At 42.3% G+C, this 16610-nt stretch overlaps 1 protein-coding gene across 3 annotated transcripts in view; it reads right to left on the bottom strand.

Annotated features, from left to right (window-relative positions):
* Nucleotides 1-16610, bottom strand: part of KLHL13 (kelch like family member 13) — a 195448-nt gene that overhangs the window by 78043 nt on the left and 100795 nt on the right. Inside the window, exons 1-2 of one of the 3 annotated variants that reach the window (XM_032844757.1) lie at nucleotides 1808-1974; nucleotides 7-72 (exon numbers count right to left, since the gene is read on the bottom strand). The exons of the other annotated variants lie outside the window; for them this stretch is intronic. Of the exons in view, the coding sequence (XP_032700648.1) occupies nucleotides 7-72; nucleotides 1808-1848 (107 nt within the window). The 5' untranslated portion in view covers nucleotides 1849-1974. Of the gene's footprint in view, nucleotides 1-6; nucleotides 73-1807; nucleotides 1975-16610 lie in introns of those variants that run through there. 3 annotated transcript variants of the gene reach the window in all.

Genomic DNA, 16610 nt, shown 5'->3' on the forward strand with positions numbered 1-16610 from the left:
ACATACCCTGGAGTTGATTTTTTGAATATATCCTTGAAATCGGCTTGTTTTAAAGACAATTGCCTCCGTCTCCTGAAAGTGGAGTGCAAAAAAAAAAAAAAAAAAAAATCTGGTTAATGGTGGCTTTACTGTATTTAGTTCGGATTTTTCAAAGCATGCTCTGCAGATATTTTAGCTGTAAATTAATAATCCATGTTTCTAAATCCTGAACAGCTAATACCACACAGAACAATTTTTCAGCATGTAAATTAACTGTAAAAAACTTAACAAGAAAGCCATAAGATTCCATTTGTTTTTAGAAGCTCTCTTAATGTTTCAGAAAGTCTGGAATAAAGACTGACACGAAGTACAACATCTATTGGCAGTTGATCTGAAAGACTAAGCTAGCCAAATTTGTACAGAAGGAAACACTTTTCCAGTAAATATATACGCGGCCTTGGAATGCTTTGTCATTTTCTCATCTTTGCAGCCTAAAGTTCAATTCTTTGCTGAGAGACTATTTTGCCATAAAAACCTGAAAGCAAATGACACACATTACAAGCTTTCAGGGAACAGATGGCTAATGTTCTCCTAGGTTCATTTACTACCAGTTTTCTTATTCTCATACTGCTTGTAATTAATAAAAACATACAAATAGATGCACCGTCTCCTAAGTAGGAGATTTTGTTTTGGTGAACTTCTGCCATGTATCTCGCCCCTTTGGGCTGATCTAAAAGACGACGACAAACAGACAGACTTCTGCCACTGCCTGGGGAAGGCAGCTTTCAAACGAGAGACTGCTGCTACCGGAGCGAGCACAGCAGTGATGCCGTCACCAGTCAACTTTGTGAGAAAATTAAAGTAAGCTGGCAGGTGCTGGAGGAGCTCTGAGCCCTAATTTAATATATTTAACATGTACGACATTTACGTTGCTAATAGCTTAAAGAAAGTGACCATTACTAGGCATCACCCTTATCTAACTTTTGCTCCAAAATCAGCAGTTCGGGCTCTTTTCTGGGTCATCCCACAAGCCCCGCTGCATCGTTAAAGTCACAACGAAATCAGAGTCATAGGCTAATAGTATCTTTTGCAAGACCTTGACAGAGACCTTACCCAACTTGTGATCCTCAGTCTAAGGACCCTTATGCCAAAGGTAGGCAGCAAGTCTTTTATATCTTTTTTAGAACGATGAATTCAAAACAGCATCCCTATAATGGCAATACTATTTCAAAATCTACTTTTAAAAATGCTATCCACATAAAAATTATTATTTTTGAACCATAAAAAGCTACAATGGATTGAATTAATATTTGCCATGTTTTAGCATTAAGCTTCACCACACAAATATCAATTATGTTATCTTTTCCCTTAAAAATGCAGGAAAGTATCTTTAAATACAGCTTATTTTATATTCCTATTAATATTATTCCTTTTCTTTGTGTATTTAAGAAGAATCTGGTGTGCCACCTTCTGGCAGCTGAGTGAAATTATGCATCTCTACACAAGTCACTATTCTTTATTTTAACTTTTTAAAAATATATCTATTTCTTACCCTGTATTACATTTAAGCTATATAGAGAGACATAGACACACATCTATACCACACCCTGAAATACAGCAGAGTTTCCTCAGTGATTTTCATTTTTAAATCAAGCCTTATCCATGCTTCCTATGATTTTTACATGGTTACCAATATGTCTTCTGAATTCTACAGCACATATAAAATTGATTTTTGTACACCGCTTCCCAGGCACATATGAAAACAACAGGCTTGCTATTTCAATGAATAAGCAACAGCAGTAAATAAAAGAAAAGAAAGGTCTCTTACCAATAAGCCCATTTTTCTCTTAAGGTTTGAACTCTCATCATTTGTCATGTTCTTGTGGATCCCTCTCTCATCAAATTCTCTGGAGTTTTAAAGTTGAGAGCGGTGATGCACGGCTAGGCTCTGCTACCTAGTAGCGCACCCCAGTGCCTTTGCCTGGTATTACACTTTGGTTGTAGCTCCCAAAAGCAGCAGCAAACAGCCTTTATATATTCAAAAATCTATGCACGGAACACTTTCCCTTGGTAGCAAATCGTAGCCAGCCTGGCTGAACTATTTCTATTTCTTATCTTCAGCACGGATCCGATATGGAGATCAGAACCACATGAATCTTGAGCTTAGTTCCAGTTAATTGAACAGGAACAAAATGTTCATCTTTAGAGCAGAGGTGGGATGAGACAAATAACTAGCATCAGGAGATCTGACGTAGGAAAAAAACATGTTTACCTGAAAGTAGTCTCATTTTTTTTCAAGGGTCACTGCTCTGTTATCGGTCATATTACCTTAAATCTTCATTACTTGTAACTCTTTCTTCTCTCGTGCCTCTAGCAGCCAGTCATTAAGTGCTGTCCTTTATTCTCGATCGATTTTACAGGTGTCTAAGTCCTAGTGTTTGGGTTTAACAAATGAGCTACTTCCAAAAATACATATGGGCTGGACTCTCTGCACCTCACATGTTCAGTCTATCCTTTGCCTTGCTTCGGGATGAGCTCTCTTAAAATGCAACTACACGTGATATAAATTAAATGTCCAATAAATATTTTATTAAACAAATATTTGTTAAGAATTTGCAGGGGGCACCTGGGTGGCTCAGTGGGTTAAGCCTCTGCCTTCGGCTCAGGTCATGATCTCAGGGTCCTGGGATCGAGTCTCGCATCAGGCTCTCTGCTCGACAGGGACCCTGCTTCCTCCTCTCTCTCTCTCTGCCTGCCTCTCTGCCCACTTGTGATCTCTCTCTGTCAAATAAATAAAATCTTAAAAAAAAAAAAAAAGAATTTGCTTCAAGGGGGTGCCTGGGTGGCTCAGTTAATCGGCTGCCCTCGGCTCAGGTCATGATCCCTCAGTCCTGGGATCAAGCCCCGCATTGGGCTCCCTGCTCCGTGGGGAACCTGCTTCTCCCTCTGCTGCTCCCCCTGCTTGTGCACGCTTTCTCTCTGTGTCAAATAAAGAACATCTTTAAAAAAAATAATTTGCGGGGCACCTGGGTGGCTCAGTGGGGTAAGCCTCTGCCTTCGGCTCAGGTCATGAACCCAGGGTCCTGCGATCGAGCCCCGCATCGGGCCCTCCGCTGACCGGGGAGCCTGCTTCCCCCTCTCCCTCTGCCTGCCTCTCTGCCTACTTGTGATCTCTTTCTGTCAAATAAATAAAGAACATCTTTTAAAAAAATAATTTGCTACATGTTTGGTAGGAAGTCTGCTAGGTGATATGGATATAAAGGTGAACAAGACACAATCCCTTGCTCTCAGGAAGCTCTTAGTTGAGTGAGAGAAGCAGACATGCACCCTGACAGCATAAAATACGGCACAGAAGATTTACTAGTATATGTCTAGGATTCTACAGAGGAACAATAAAAATCACAGAAGCAATAAAAATCGGGCTGCGACTGAGGTCGAAGAATGGGGCGTTCCCCAGGCAGACCCCAGAAGACACAGTCTGTGCAGACACAGAGAGATATAGAGGAGTCCATCACGGCGGAAGGATCAAGAAAGTCTTCAATATTACTGGAAGTACTATAGGTACATAGTGTTGACTGGAGTGGATTTTAAGGTCTACAGAGTGAGTGAAGAGGCTTGGATTTTATCCCATGAGCTATGAGAACCCATTTGTTGAACGAGTGGATCACTCGAGGAATTAATCAAGCAACAGCGCCCAGCACGAAGAACTCATTACCACCAACTGCCCGTTCTCTAGCTCACAAGCTTGTTTTGTTCTTTGGCTCCCTTTGCTCCAGAGGTCCTCCTACATCAAATCTCTTTCCCTCTCCACTTTTCTGAACTCAACTCATCCTTCTAGATCCAGCTCAAATTCCATTCTTTTCTGTGATGTCTCTCGTGGTACTCTTGAGTCTCCTCCAGTTTTTTTTTTTAAAGGTTCCTCCATTACACAGGCCCTGCATTCCTTCTACCATTGAGCACATACTGTTTGAAAAACCCTTTGGACTCTTTGCCTATGAGGGCAAGTGAGTAGAGAGATGGCACGAAGGCCAGCAAGAGCCTGAGGGTACAGTGGCCAAAGAAACCACACCACCCCAGACTTCACAGTACACACTAATCTGGGTACCTTCTTTTTGCTACTCTCAAGCCTGAAAAGGAAAGTCTATCAACTGTGAAGTGAGCTCCATTTGCATTGGGCAGCGACTCTGCATTATCATGTAACAACGCCGGTTGTTCGAAGGTCCCGTTCAAAAATTCCAGAAAATTGATGAGAAAGGGATACCAACAGAATAGGTTAATTATGGAGCTGTGATCTTTGGGGGTGGGGTGGTTAGAGCTGTAAGGGGGTTTGGGTGGGGGAGCTGTGCTTATGTTTTACTACTTGCCGTAAACCAAGAGAATTCACCTGAAGGTGCATACAACAAAAGGAATTCATGAAGACCACAGAAAGAAATGGGAGACAAAGTGAGGGCAGGACATTAGATTTAGAAGGTTTAGCATCTCACGAGGATTAAGGGAGAAAAATCCATGTGTAAGAAGGGGGGATGTTTCGAAAGGGGGGCAATAGTGTTAGCTGGGAGATGAATCTAGGACAAGAGAAACAAGTCCTGGGGTGTAAATATTGAGTGTTCTCTCCCTGTGGAAACACACCCCGTTATGCTCAGTGTCAAACACTCAGACAAGCTTTCGTTGATGTTGGCATTTAGCATTCAGCTTTGTCTCATCCTTTTTATGTATGCATAATCTCTTACATTTATGCAATGATGCAAAAACCATGGAGCTTTCTTTTATGTAGACAATAAAAAAAATCTTTTCATCTTATCCAACCATTTTATGTTAAAGTGGGTTAAGAGGATTCTGCCAATAATTTCAAAAAGCAGTTAATACTTGAAAATATTCTTTCAATGACATAAAATGTCCCAGATAAAAGCTGTCTACACCTTCTTTCTTGTTTATTGAGTGCAAAAACTGACCACTTTCCTTTCCATTAACTTATAAGGAAAAAATTCAAATACAGGAAAAAAAAAAGGAGAATGTGATTTTGGATATGGGCCACACTTTTCTCAAGAATTCGTCAAAAAAGGGCAGTACTTACGGGGCATAAAAATGATTTAATCCACTAGGTCCTCAGAAGAATGTTTTTAAACTATGTATCAATGGTCCAGACTTTAAAACAAAGAGAAAATAAACCAGACCATTTCCTCATTTACTTTTGGGGGAAAGAGAACAATTGCCAGAGTATTTCCCCCAAGCCTGGCAGGAAAAAAAAAGGCATCATCATTTTATATTATAGTTTGAACTAGAATAGGTATTTTATCCAAATTCACTTACACGTTCATAGGCACGAGATCATCCAGGCGAAGAGAAAAGAAAAGAATAACTACCTCCTGGTAAGTATACAGTAAATCTCTCAGGTTATTAGTGATTTTGATGACAGGCTCTATATTAATCTAGTATAAATAATTCACTTACATTCCACTTAAAATAGCCTCATTGTGTCATCTCATCCATGGCCCTACTGGACTCTCCTTTCTTCCGCTGTATGTAGAATGGCTCAGAGCAGGACTTAAGTGTTTTAGAGAATTTTCAGTCATGCAGAAATGTCCTTGGATGACAGATTTGGAAAACCATTGATCTAAACAAGGGCTGGTCAGGGGTACCTATACTGGGGCAATGGCTCACATACCCACAAGTGCAGAAGTTCCCATTATTCCAGATTCCAGGAGTCTTACCATTCAGTCTAGTGGGATAGGTGGGGTCAAAGGGGAAGAGAGGCCCTTTCCTGTTACTAATAATGCTACCTGTACTGTCACTGGATTAGGAAAAATGGCCAAAAAAAAAAAAAAAAGGCAGAACAGAAGTCCTGTTTCATAACTTCCCATTCCTGCCGGAATGAATCACAACCTTTTTATATATCCCTGAAATGTAACAAAGCGCAGGTCCTTCCACTATATGGTAACAAAAATGATTGAGGGTAATTCATGAGTAATTCAAATTACCTGATGGATATAAATTATTCAAGGTTGACTATGAAATACACCAGCTCCTATTTTACTAGCCTGTCTTTTTAAAAAAAGATTTTATTTATTTATTTATTTATTTGAGAGAGAGAGAGAGAGAGAGAGAGAGAAAGTATGGGGAGGAGCAGAGGGAGAGGGACAAGCAGACTCCGCACTGAGCATGGTGCCTATGCGGGGCTCGATCTCACGACCCTGAGATCTTGACCTGAGCCGAGATCAAGAGTCAGACGCTTAACTGACTGAGCCAGCCAGGCAGGCGCTCCAGCAGTCTGTCTTCAATCTATTATATTTAATAGCTACCGTGAGAATCTAAAATGGGTGAAGATATACATGGCAGACCGTGGGGAAGAAGGAAATCTTATCATATGAGTGAAGAAACACAGAAATAGGGAAAACGACATTCCACAGACAGAAGGGCCGACGTAGGGAGTTAGTTAATGAGGAAGCAAGAATATTGCTATTTGTCAACTTGCTTTCAATCTAATTTTCGTCTCCAGATACTCCCTGAAGTATTTTACTTGTCTTAAGCGTCAGGTGACAGACAGCCTTAGCTAGCAGAGTTCCAAATCAAAAAGTGTTCCGTGCCTTTTAATTTTTAAGAGTCTCGTTTTCCTTTTCACCCAGACTCTGAGGTAGGCAGTGCAGGTGTTAACAGTCCCATTTGAAAATTCCCATTTTCATGAGGAAACCAAGTTATTAAATGACTTGGCTCAAGTGACACAGCTGCTGAGAGAGCTGGAAAACAAGAATCCAGGTCCCCTGATGCCTAATTTGGTGGCCATTAGTGCTGTATTGTATTAATATTTATTTGAGGGAAAAATCCCCGTAAATATGACTCCTCAGCTCCCCCATGGAGATGCTTCACGAGGAAAAGAGGAGGAAAAGAGGGCTGTGTCATGGGAGACGTAGGATGATACCTGATTAAAGTTGCAGAATCATCGACCTGTACCTTTGCCAGAAATACCCTCTTGGGGCAACCCTCAGAGCTCCCCTTTATGCCTCAGTTGGCACTTCTTGGCATGGAGCTCTAATGTGCCACAATCCCTCGTGCCTCAGCAGGTTTTCCCAGGACACTGTCTCTGCTAGGAATCTCCTCGTCTACCAAGCCAATTTCTAGTTACACTGAAGTAAGTGTTCAAGCATATGTCCTTCCGTGAAACCTCCCCTCACATCCCTCAGCAGCCTCCGTTGCTAGGTTTTCTAAAGACCCATGACACTGAATATTCTAGGTCCTGTCACTTTGCATTGTAATGGTTTTCGTAAACTAGAAACTAGACTGTAAACTCCTGAGCACTGCCTCTGGGTCCTCCTTAAAGTTTTTATTCTACCCATCTCAGCACCTGTCACACAGGAGCCCAACTGTAGGAGGCAATTTTGGTGAAATCAAGTTTGGCGGAGGTAGGTTTTTTCTCTCCTCCAAGACTAAGCTGTTTGGGGGTAATAATGAAACAAGAAACCAGGAGAGGGCCTTAGGCTTCCTGAACTAAGTTATGAATGGTAAGAAACCAACGAGAGGCTCTAATTGCAAACAGCACACCTAAATACCTAGACGGCTCCTTTTTGATGTCTGTTTGATTGACCCTGTGTGTGCCTAGCAGGGTGCCCAGAACAGGTGTACAGCTGGGTGATGGGGTGACTGACTCCGCGAGTGACGGCTGAACTAAACCGAGCCAACCAGACACTTTGCTACAGTAAGGAAGGGAAATGCCAATCATCCTTTGTCTCAGCAAGATAGGACTGGTAAAACCGAAAGCTGAAGAAACGCCTTTCACTGGTTCGCCCCCTAGACCAGAACACTGAAAGATGAAGCAGCATCGCAGAAAACCAATCATTTCTACAGACTGCTAATTGCAAAGGATAAAAGCATCTTCTTTGGACTGTTAGATCCTCTTCAATTATTGCAGTCAGTGAGGATGAAAAAGTAAGCCACAAAATCCAATTTTGCCAATAACTGCTCCATGAGATGGAACAAAAAAATAAAATAGCAAATTCAACCAAGCAAGCCACTGCACATCACCAATACCCAGTCACTCAAATGGCACAGTGGGCAGTCAAGAGTAAAATACACAAATGGGACACGGGAGGGCCCAATGCTAACAAGCCCCTGTAACTTTCCAAATAGAGAAAAATATATATATATTTTTTGATGAAAGACCTACAAACCTTTTGTTCCAATATGAGAATTATAATTTAGGCTGAAGGAAAGGCCTCAAATCCTTTTCTCATGCCATTTCCTGGCCTTCTCATTTATGCAAACCGGCAGGGTAGGGATATCAAGGACATCAGCATGATGAGTAATAAAAAGAATCAAAGACAATGGAGTTCCCCATAGGGAAGAGCATATTTGCAATCCATCTGTAGCGTCCGCTTAGGGTCGCGTCGCTTAGGGTCGCGTCGAGGGGGTAGAGGTTCCCATCGCTGGGATGGGCTAACTGATACAGATTAGCCACCATCTTGCAGAGTGTTCTGGGGTACGAAGGCTGGAGGTTTGTATGTAAATGAAAGTAATGTGGTCTTATAAAAGGGAGCCGTGTTTCGCTAACACTGCCCTTGAATTTTGCTGCTGGGACACAGAAACTCAGTGTATAGGTCCATAGGAGATAGTCGGAAACATAAGAGTCGTCTAGTTTCTAGGATTCTGAATCAGAGAGGAAAGATCGGCTCAGAACCCACACAGGACAGTCAGATAGGCACGGATTCAGACACTAACAGTTAACAAAAATCCCAGAACAACGAAAAAGGGGTAGCAAAAAGTAGGATACTATACTGACCACTCACAAGAACCAAGAGTGAACTTGACACCTGGTCATTACTAATCCAAAACTCAGAATGAATCATTCCCTCCATAGTGCTTGGATCATCTCAATCCTCTATTCGAAAACCGTCTATGACTCCTTCCGTGTGTGGTTGTACTTGTAGAGTCCACACTCAAAGTCCCCTCCACCGCAGCTCTCCCTTACTTATTTAACCTTATTTCCTGTTACGGGTTGTCCCAGATTTGCACACAACCGGAAAACATGAAATCTCTTTAGCCAAGAATTGTCACGGAAGCTATAATTTATTTTTTTTAATGCAGCTTACAGTTGCTGTGGATTCCAGAGAGGAATATACCAAAAATATATAGAGGAGGGTTTAGAGCAGAAAGGGAAATTAGCAAAGGCTTTCCCTGTCCCAAAATATCTTCTCCTCTAGTGCCAACTCTGTCTCCCAACAAATTTTCTCTCCCTCCGACAATGTTTGGACCTTCACTTATTCTCTCCCTCCCATTGTTTGCTGTGTACTCTGGCCAGAAATTCTAGCAAGTACGTGTTCTTTTGAGCTCAAAAGAATCCTGTTAAAATGATAATAGGGAGAGCAGTCAGGATAAGGTGGCTGTCAGTTATTCTCACGTTGGTGTGAATGAGTTCAGTCAAGTTTCTTCAAATAGCGCAGAGCTGTTGCCCTCAGGGAATGGGGAAAGCCTGGTGCGAGAACCTTCTGGAGTTTGGCAGACTTGGATGGGGTTCTCTATGAAGGAAGTCCGGTAGCGGGGGGGTGGGGGGCGGGTGGAAGCTCAGGGCCTAGAGAAACTATGTCTAGAGGTAGAGAAAGAGAAACCGAGATACAGAGAAATGTGCAGAGAGGGTTGTAGAAGAATAGCAAAGCCCCACTTTCTCTACCACTCCCTGTCTTCCAGCCCAGAACCTGCGCTTCCTGACTCCCCTACTCCCAGCCCCTGGACCTCAGGCGAGTACTGTCCAGGGGACAGATCAGCTACTTAAGTAGGTTAAATACATGGCCAGAAACTTCACTGTCAGGCAAACAAACAATCTGTTAATAAACTTTCAGAACACACACTGTTGTGAGGCTGGAACTGCTTGTACCGTCCCTTGCCTCACCCCTGCTCACACACCCTTGTCAGGCTGCTCGCTTCTGTTTTTGGGAAATGCTACAGATTTTTGGTTTTTTATTCTGTTATCTATTCAACTCATAAAACACTGCCCCCCCCCCGCCCAAATTATGGCTGTTCCGCTGTTCCTTTTTATTTCTTTTCAAGATTTTAAGGAATATCTACACCCAACATGGGGCTTGACCCCATAACCTCAAGATCAAGAGACACATGGTCCACCCACTGAGCCAGACAAGAGCCCCAATTCTAAGTGTTCTTAGGTTCCAAATCAAGCTCTACTGCTTTTTAAGTTTTTAAAGATTTTACTTATTTATTTGAAAGAGAGATAGAGAGAGAGAGAGAGAAAGGGAGCATGAGCAGGGGAAGGATAGAGAGAGGGGGAGAGGCAGACTACCCATTGAGCAGGGAGCCCGACCTGGGGCTTGGTCCCAGGACCCTGGGATCATGACCTGAGCCAAAGGCAGATGCTTAACCAACTGAGCAACCCAGGCGCCCCTCCAACTCAGCTTTTTGAAGCCTAATTTGATTTGTCTGACACCCACCAAAAGCCCTTTTCTGAACTTTGGCGGGCCTTAACACACACTGCCCTTATTTAGCCTTCTGTGTGCTCACCTCAGCTTGCAAAATCTACACTGTGAACTCGCTTTCCAGAGGCAGAGTTCATTCATCCACCCAAACAATTAATAAGCATTTGCTTTGTAACAAGTGTTGTATTTCAGCTGGAAGTTCAAGCCTGAGTATAAGCCCAGATCCCTACCCCTGCAGGTGCTCACAGCCCAGGGAATATCAAGTACTGTCACGGTACTGTGACATGCCCTGTAGGGGAGGCGTGCTCAAGGTCACAGGAACGCACGCAGAGAACCTTAACTGGGCTCGGCCAGGGAATGAGGGCAAGTTTCGCAGAGGGCACACCAGAGCTGAGCGCTAAGCCTAAGCAAGAAGGTGTTGGGCAGTCAAGTGAGACAGAGGGAAGGGTGGGGCGGGGGAGGCCAAACTAGCGAAGGCACCACTACAATCAATTGTAACAACATCAAGTCTTAAACTAAAGCAGCAGTGGGGGGGTGGTTGGGGTAGGTGGGTGTGATTCAGAAAGATTTTGGGCAGCTAGAATGGACGGGAGATGACAACAGTGGCTAACGTTTGTTAGCCTTCTAAATGCTTTACCCATTCACTCACTTAGCTGACTTACTCTTCACCGTGACTGTATTCTATAGGTACTATTAATATCTCCATTGTACAGGGGTGCCTTCATGGCTCAGTCCGTTAAGCATCTGGTTCAGGTCAGGATCTTGGGGTCCTGGGTTCCAGCCCCACGTCAGGCTCCTTGCTCAGCAGGACCTGCTTCCTCCTCTGCCCCACTCATGTGCACAAACATGTTCTTGCTCTCAAAAAGTATTTTTTAAAAAAATCTCCATTTTACAGAAGAGGAAACTAAGGCACGGAAAAGTCCAGTGACACGACCAAAATTATACAGTGAGTAAATGTTGGGACTGGGATTCGTCCGCATGCAGTCTAGCTCCAGGGTCTACTATGTGAGCCCTCTGCTCTGCTACCTTTGAATGTGAGATTGCTGGGGAGAAGGGAGCCCAGGATGACCACAAGGTTAATGAGAGAGAGGGAGAGGCACAGAGGGCCACAGCAGATGAAACCTGAATACTGAACGCATCATCAGTTGCATGTGTTAATTCCCTCTGTTCCTTGTTCCTAATGGCAAAGGCAAATTTCTCAGTTCATGTTCTCCTGGTATATTCTAGCATTTTCTTCAATGGGACTGGTCACCCGGTTTGGATCTCAGTCTGTTTGTTCTCAGTTTTGGCACTTGGCACATTTAGCCTCTTCCTAGAATTATTTATCAATGTAGCTTATCTCCTTTACTAGCTTAAAAGTATCCAAGGCAAAAAACAGGTCTTCTTCACCTTCGATGAACAACAGCCAGGACCCAGTAGACACTCAATAAAAATTAATTGGCTTAAACATGGAATATAACATTTCTTCAAGTTTCTGATTCTTCAGACAGCTGTGAATTACTGTCATTTGTTGTTATCTCAGTGACACCTTTTTTTTTTTTTTTTAATCGGCCCTTTTAAATTCACACTTGTCTTCAAAGGAAAACTTTCTACTTATTACTGCAAATGGCAAACTGTTACAACTTACAATAATCAGAAGGCAGCTATAAAAATAGATGCATAACTCCTAAAACCAGAACTGCTTGCACACAACTTAACACATCATCCTATCCTCAGGGCAGGCCTTTTTTTTTAATTGAAGTGAAATTCACATCACATAAAATTAACAATTTTTTTTTAAAGTAAGCTCTTAAAGTAAGCTCCAACATGGGGCTTGAACTTATGATCTCGAGATCAAGAGTCACATGCTCTACCAACTGAGCTGGCCAGGTGCCCCGAAAATTAACAATTTTAAGCTAAAGAATTCAGCGACACCCAGTGCATTCCTAATGTTGGGCCATCGCTACCTCTGTCTTGTCCCCAAGTGTTTTCATTACTACCCCCAAAAGTCAGTATCTGTTAAGCAGCTGCCCACTGTTCTCCTCTCCCCACAGCCCCTGGCAACCACCAATAGGTATTCGGTCTGTATGGATTTATCTATTTTGATGTTTCACACAAACAGAATCATACACAATGAGATCCTTTGCGCCGAGCTTCTTTCACTGAGTGTGATGGTTTAGAGGTTTACCCACAATGTATGCTCATGGCTAAATATTGCATCATAGGAACATATGCCACGTTTTGTTTGTTCATTCATGTACTGATGGACATCTGAGCTGTTTCCACATTTTGGCTCTTGCGCTGCTGTGAAGAGGCACATATACATGTAATTCTTTGACTACCTGTTTTCAGTTCTTTGGGGTGTATACTTAGAAGCGGAATTTCTGAAACAATAATAATAGTATCTCTGCTTAACCTTGTGAGGAACGTCTGGGGTAGGTTGCATACAATGCTCTGTGGGTCTCAAAATAACACGTGACATTGGAAGGTCTCGTGTCAGGGTGTGTGTGTCCAAACATGACGTGTGAGGAAAAAAGCTCATTCTCGGGGCGCCTGGGTGGCTCAGCTGGTGAGGCGTCTTCCTTCAAATCAGATCATGATCCCGGGGTTCTGGGATTGAGTCCTGAGTTGAGCTCTTGGCTCAGCGGGGAGGCTGCTTCTCCCTCTCCCTCTGCCTGCAGCTCCCCTTGCTTGTACTCTCTCTCTCTCTCTGTCAAATAAATTACTAAAGAAAAAGAAGCTCACTCTCATTGTGGTTCCTAAAATAAAAATGTCAAATTTCATCATATTGGTAAGAGAGTTGTTTTCTTTGCACTTGTCCTTTGACATCCATTAGCAGATGGTTCAGGCAATTATTAAATGAGATCTTCATATCTGAAGATACACGATTGACTTCATCAAAATCATGCCCGCCTAACAGTATTTCCCTCAGAGTCTGGCACCTTCACGCTTTCAAAATTCCATTTTATCCACTGATCCATGTTAGTTCAACAGAGAAACAGGAAAAAAAAAATAAAGAAAACCTACCACCATGACAAAAAAAGAGCACAGGCCTGATTCCAATTCACAATCACATATACTCTAAATACTTGGTATTTAAAAGTTAGCATTTTCTGGGCATCAAGTTTTACTCTGTCCCTAAAAAGATCATAGCCACGCATTCCCAGGCACACCTGAGCACACCACTAGTCATTCAGTTGGTGTGGATAAGATGTTGTAACCCGCTCTAGTTTTGACTTCAGCAATAGTATTCATGAAATCCTGGGTTTGGGACACCAGGCTTTTTTTTTGTTTGTTTTTTCCCTCTAATAGCATTTAAAAAAGAATAACAGAACTACTCAAATTGAAAAGTGCAGCTCTGTGTACAGCCAGTTATCTGCATACCCCCGGTGGCGTGCACACCAGACTTCAGAAAACACTGATCGGTTAGGAGTGATTTCTTAAGGCTGCACAAGCTATGCTCACATACTCTGTTTGCCAAATAAACAGGAAGTTTCCATTCTGTCTGCAAACTGACAAAGAAAGAATGCACAGTTCATCCCAAAGAATTCAAAACCAGAGAAGGGCTTTCTAACGACTCTGAGGATGCAGCTCTCCTGATGAGTTCTCTTCGGTGGGCATCTCATAGAAGCCAATCAGTGAAGACAAGGGCTTTCGGAAGGACTCGGAGTCCCTTGCACTTTGCAATATCTTCCACTGGGAGATGCACTCCTCCTGTGATTTGACAGAACACTGGGTATTCAAAGAGCATCCATCTCTAATTTAAATGGCATGTTGCATTTCTACCCGTAGCCAACCGTGTCATCCCCGAGAATGTACTATGCCCACCAACACCCTATTTACTGACCAACAAGAGGGAATAATTTTTAAACAAATCATTTCCCTATTTCAATATAGAGGTTATAGAGAATCTTTCTATCCATCCTTGTTCTAACATGAAAACATTTGTTCAATTTTTCTAATGCAGGTATCCAGGGAGAGATACAAAATTAGAATATACCTGAAATGCTGCAATAAAAAAGTAAAATTTTCTATTGTGAAGACTTTCACTGCCACTGACTACTCACATGTAAGTGGAAGGGGTTTTCAGTTCAAAACAAAACAGATGAACAAAAATCTGTCCTTGAGCCAAATATTTAAAAAATGAATCCAAGAAATAATAAGATGATAAGAATAAATTTAAAGACTAAATATGATAATATATGTAAAGTGCCCAGCACAAGGCCCATTGGTATCACAGAAATTTATCGAATGGCAGCTTTAGATCCTTCAAGACTAGGTGGCTCTCCGCGGAACTAAAACACCAATCCTCGGACCAAAATTAAATCGTAATTGTCAGGGCTCCCATAATCCTATTTGTTCCCCAATTTTAGCACCCAGCACATTCTGCCTCATCTAATAATTATATGTATTTACATATCTGTATCATCAGGTTTTAAGTACCCTTGAAAGCTCCTTACAGCTTTTAAAATAAAATATAACCTAAAAATTCAACACATGGAAGAGGAAACTATTTAATAAATACAAGTTATCACACCTTACTTTTGCATGATGCCCTACCAATTACAGAGCACTTCATGTCCTAATTTCATTAACTTACGATCTTTCATTATCTCTGCCTCAACAAGACAGACACTGAGACCAAGGGAGGTCACGTGATACCTTATTAAAGGTGAGGCCGAGATTAGAAATAGTCAAATCAGGCGAACAGGGAGAGACGGGGAGGAGAAGAGTAACAACAGGTAAGAGTGAAGGTGGGGGACATGGAGAGAGAAGGGAGAGACAACCGCACAGGTACACAAAGACTTCATGGGAAGAACATTTCAACTTTATGGCATTTTAAGATACTTCCCTGAAGACTGAAATGCACAGTCTTAATTTTTTCAGCTGCAGGCACAGTGGTATCAACTCTTAAGAATCGTCTTGGAAGGGATGCATGTATCTCCTAGGGACTTTAACTGCTTGTATCTGCCTAGGCCTAATCAGCAGAGAAACCAAACGGGAATTCGAACTGGGAGAGTTTTACATAGGAGTAATTAACTATGGTAGGATTGGAATAACAGAAAATTGGAGTGATGAGCAATGGCCTAGTGGTAAGTTAAAAAAAAAAAAAGAAAGAAAGAAAAAATAGAGGCATTGTAGATATCAGAAACAACTACTGTCCCTAAGGCTGAGACAGAGCACCTAAGGAAGAGATCCGTCCCCTGGGCTGCTGTATAGCATCTCAGTGTTCAAAGGAATGCTACGCACCCAGGTGGAGATCCAGACCTTATTTGGAGACGGCAGAGCTGTGGCTCACTGAAGGGTAGAGAAGATGCTGTGGTGACCATCTTCTGGAATTGACTGGAAACCCATCCTTAGAACTTTCTGAGATTCACCCTCTGGAATATGCCCCAAATACACCCTCCTGAAAGTGTCCTATCAGCAGCAGTCTGCTATAAAACTACCTAAGGGGGCACCAGGAAAAGCTCCTGACCATTGGGTGATGAAATCAAGCACTAAAGAACATGCCAGAGCTGTAGGAACAGTGTGCAAACAAGAACACAGGAACCAGGAAGCAAAACCCTCTGCTCCTGATGTGCCTTCCCGGCACCCTCTACTAACAAAACTTCAATGCCAGTTGTGAAGGAAACAAATATTGAAAGGGCTCTGGCAAAAAGGATGAATTCGAAGCTGAAGGGCAATAACTCAATAACTGGCACCTTGGTTAACAGAGAAACGCTCTTTGTAAGCATGCAGGAGCCAAATGACAGCACAGCTGGGTATAATACCTGTTTTACCAAGTCCACACAAGAAACAGATTTGGTAGGATAACAATTAAGTAGCTGTGTTGCTTTCATTCTACTACTTTCAGAGTTCTTACCTAGATAATATATCCTATTAGAATATATCCTATTAGAATGCTAGAAAAGAGAACCTTTAAAGATCATATAGAGTAAAGAGGTCACTCACCTCTCCATCCGGAAGCCAGATTGGACAGTGATACACAATGAACGTGTGGTATGAAGGGTAATATATTGCAGTTATAGAATTACTCCTCAAAATACCAATTTTACACATTAAATTGGTCTTTACTGTCAAAGTGCTTTCAAGGCTGTCCACAAGGCTGTGGACTCATTTTAAACTTGCAAGATGGAAATTCTTAGCCCCATCTGATGGGTAGGAACATAAACCACAAATGCCAAAAATTCATCAGTTAACCCAAGTTCACATAGCTATTTGCTGTTACCCTTCCCC

The sequence above is a fragment of the Lontra canadensis genome, unplaced genomic scaffold (assembly GCF_010015895.1).
Source record: "Lontra canadensis isolate GAN:19392208 unplaced genomic scaffold, GSC_riverotter_1.0 scaffold155, whole genome shotgun sequence".
Classification (NCBI taxonomy): domain Eukaryota; kingdom Metazoa; phylum Chordata; class Mammalia; order Carnivora; family Mustelidae; genus Lontra; species Lontra canadensis.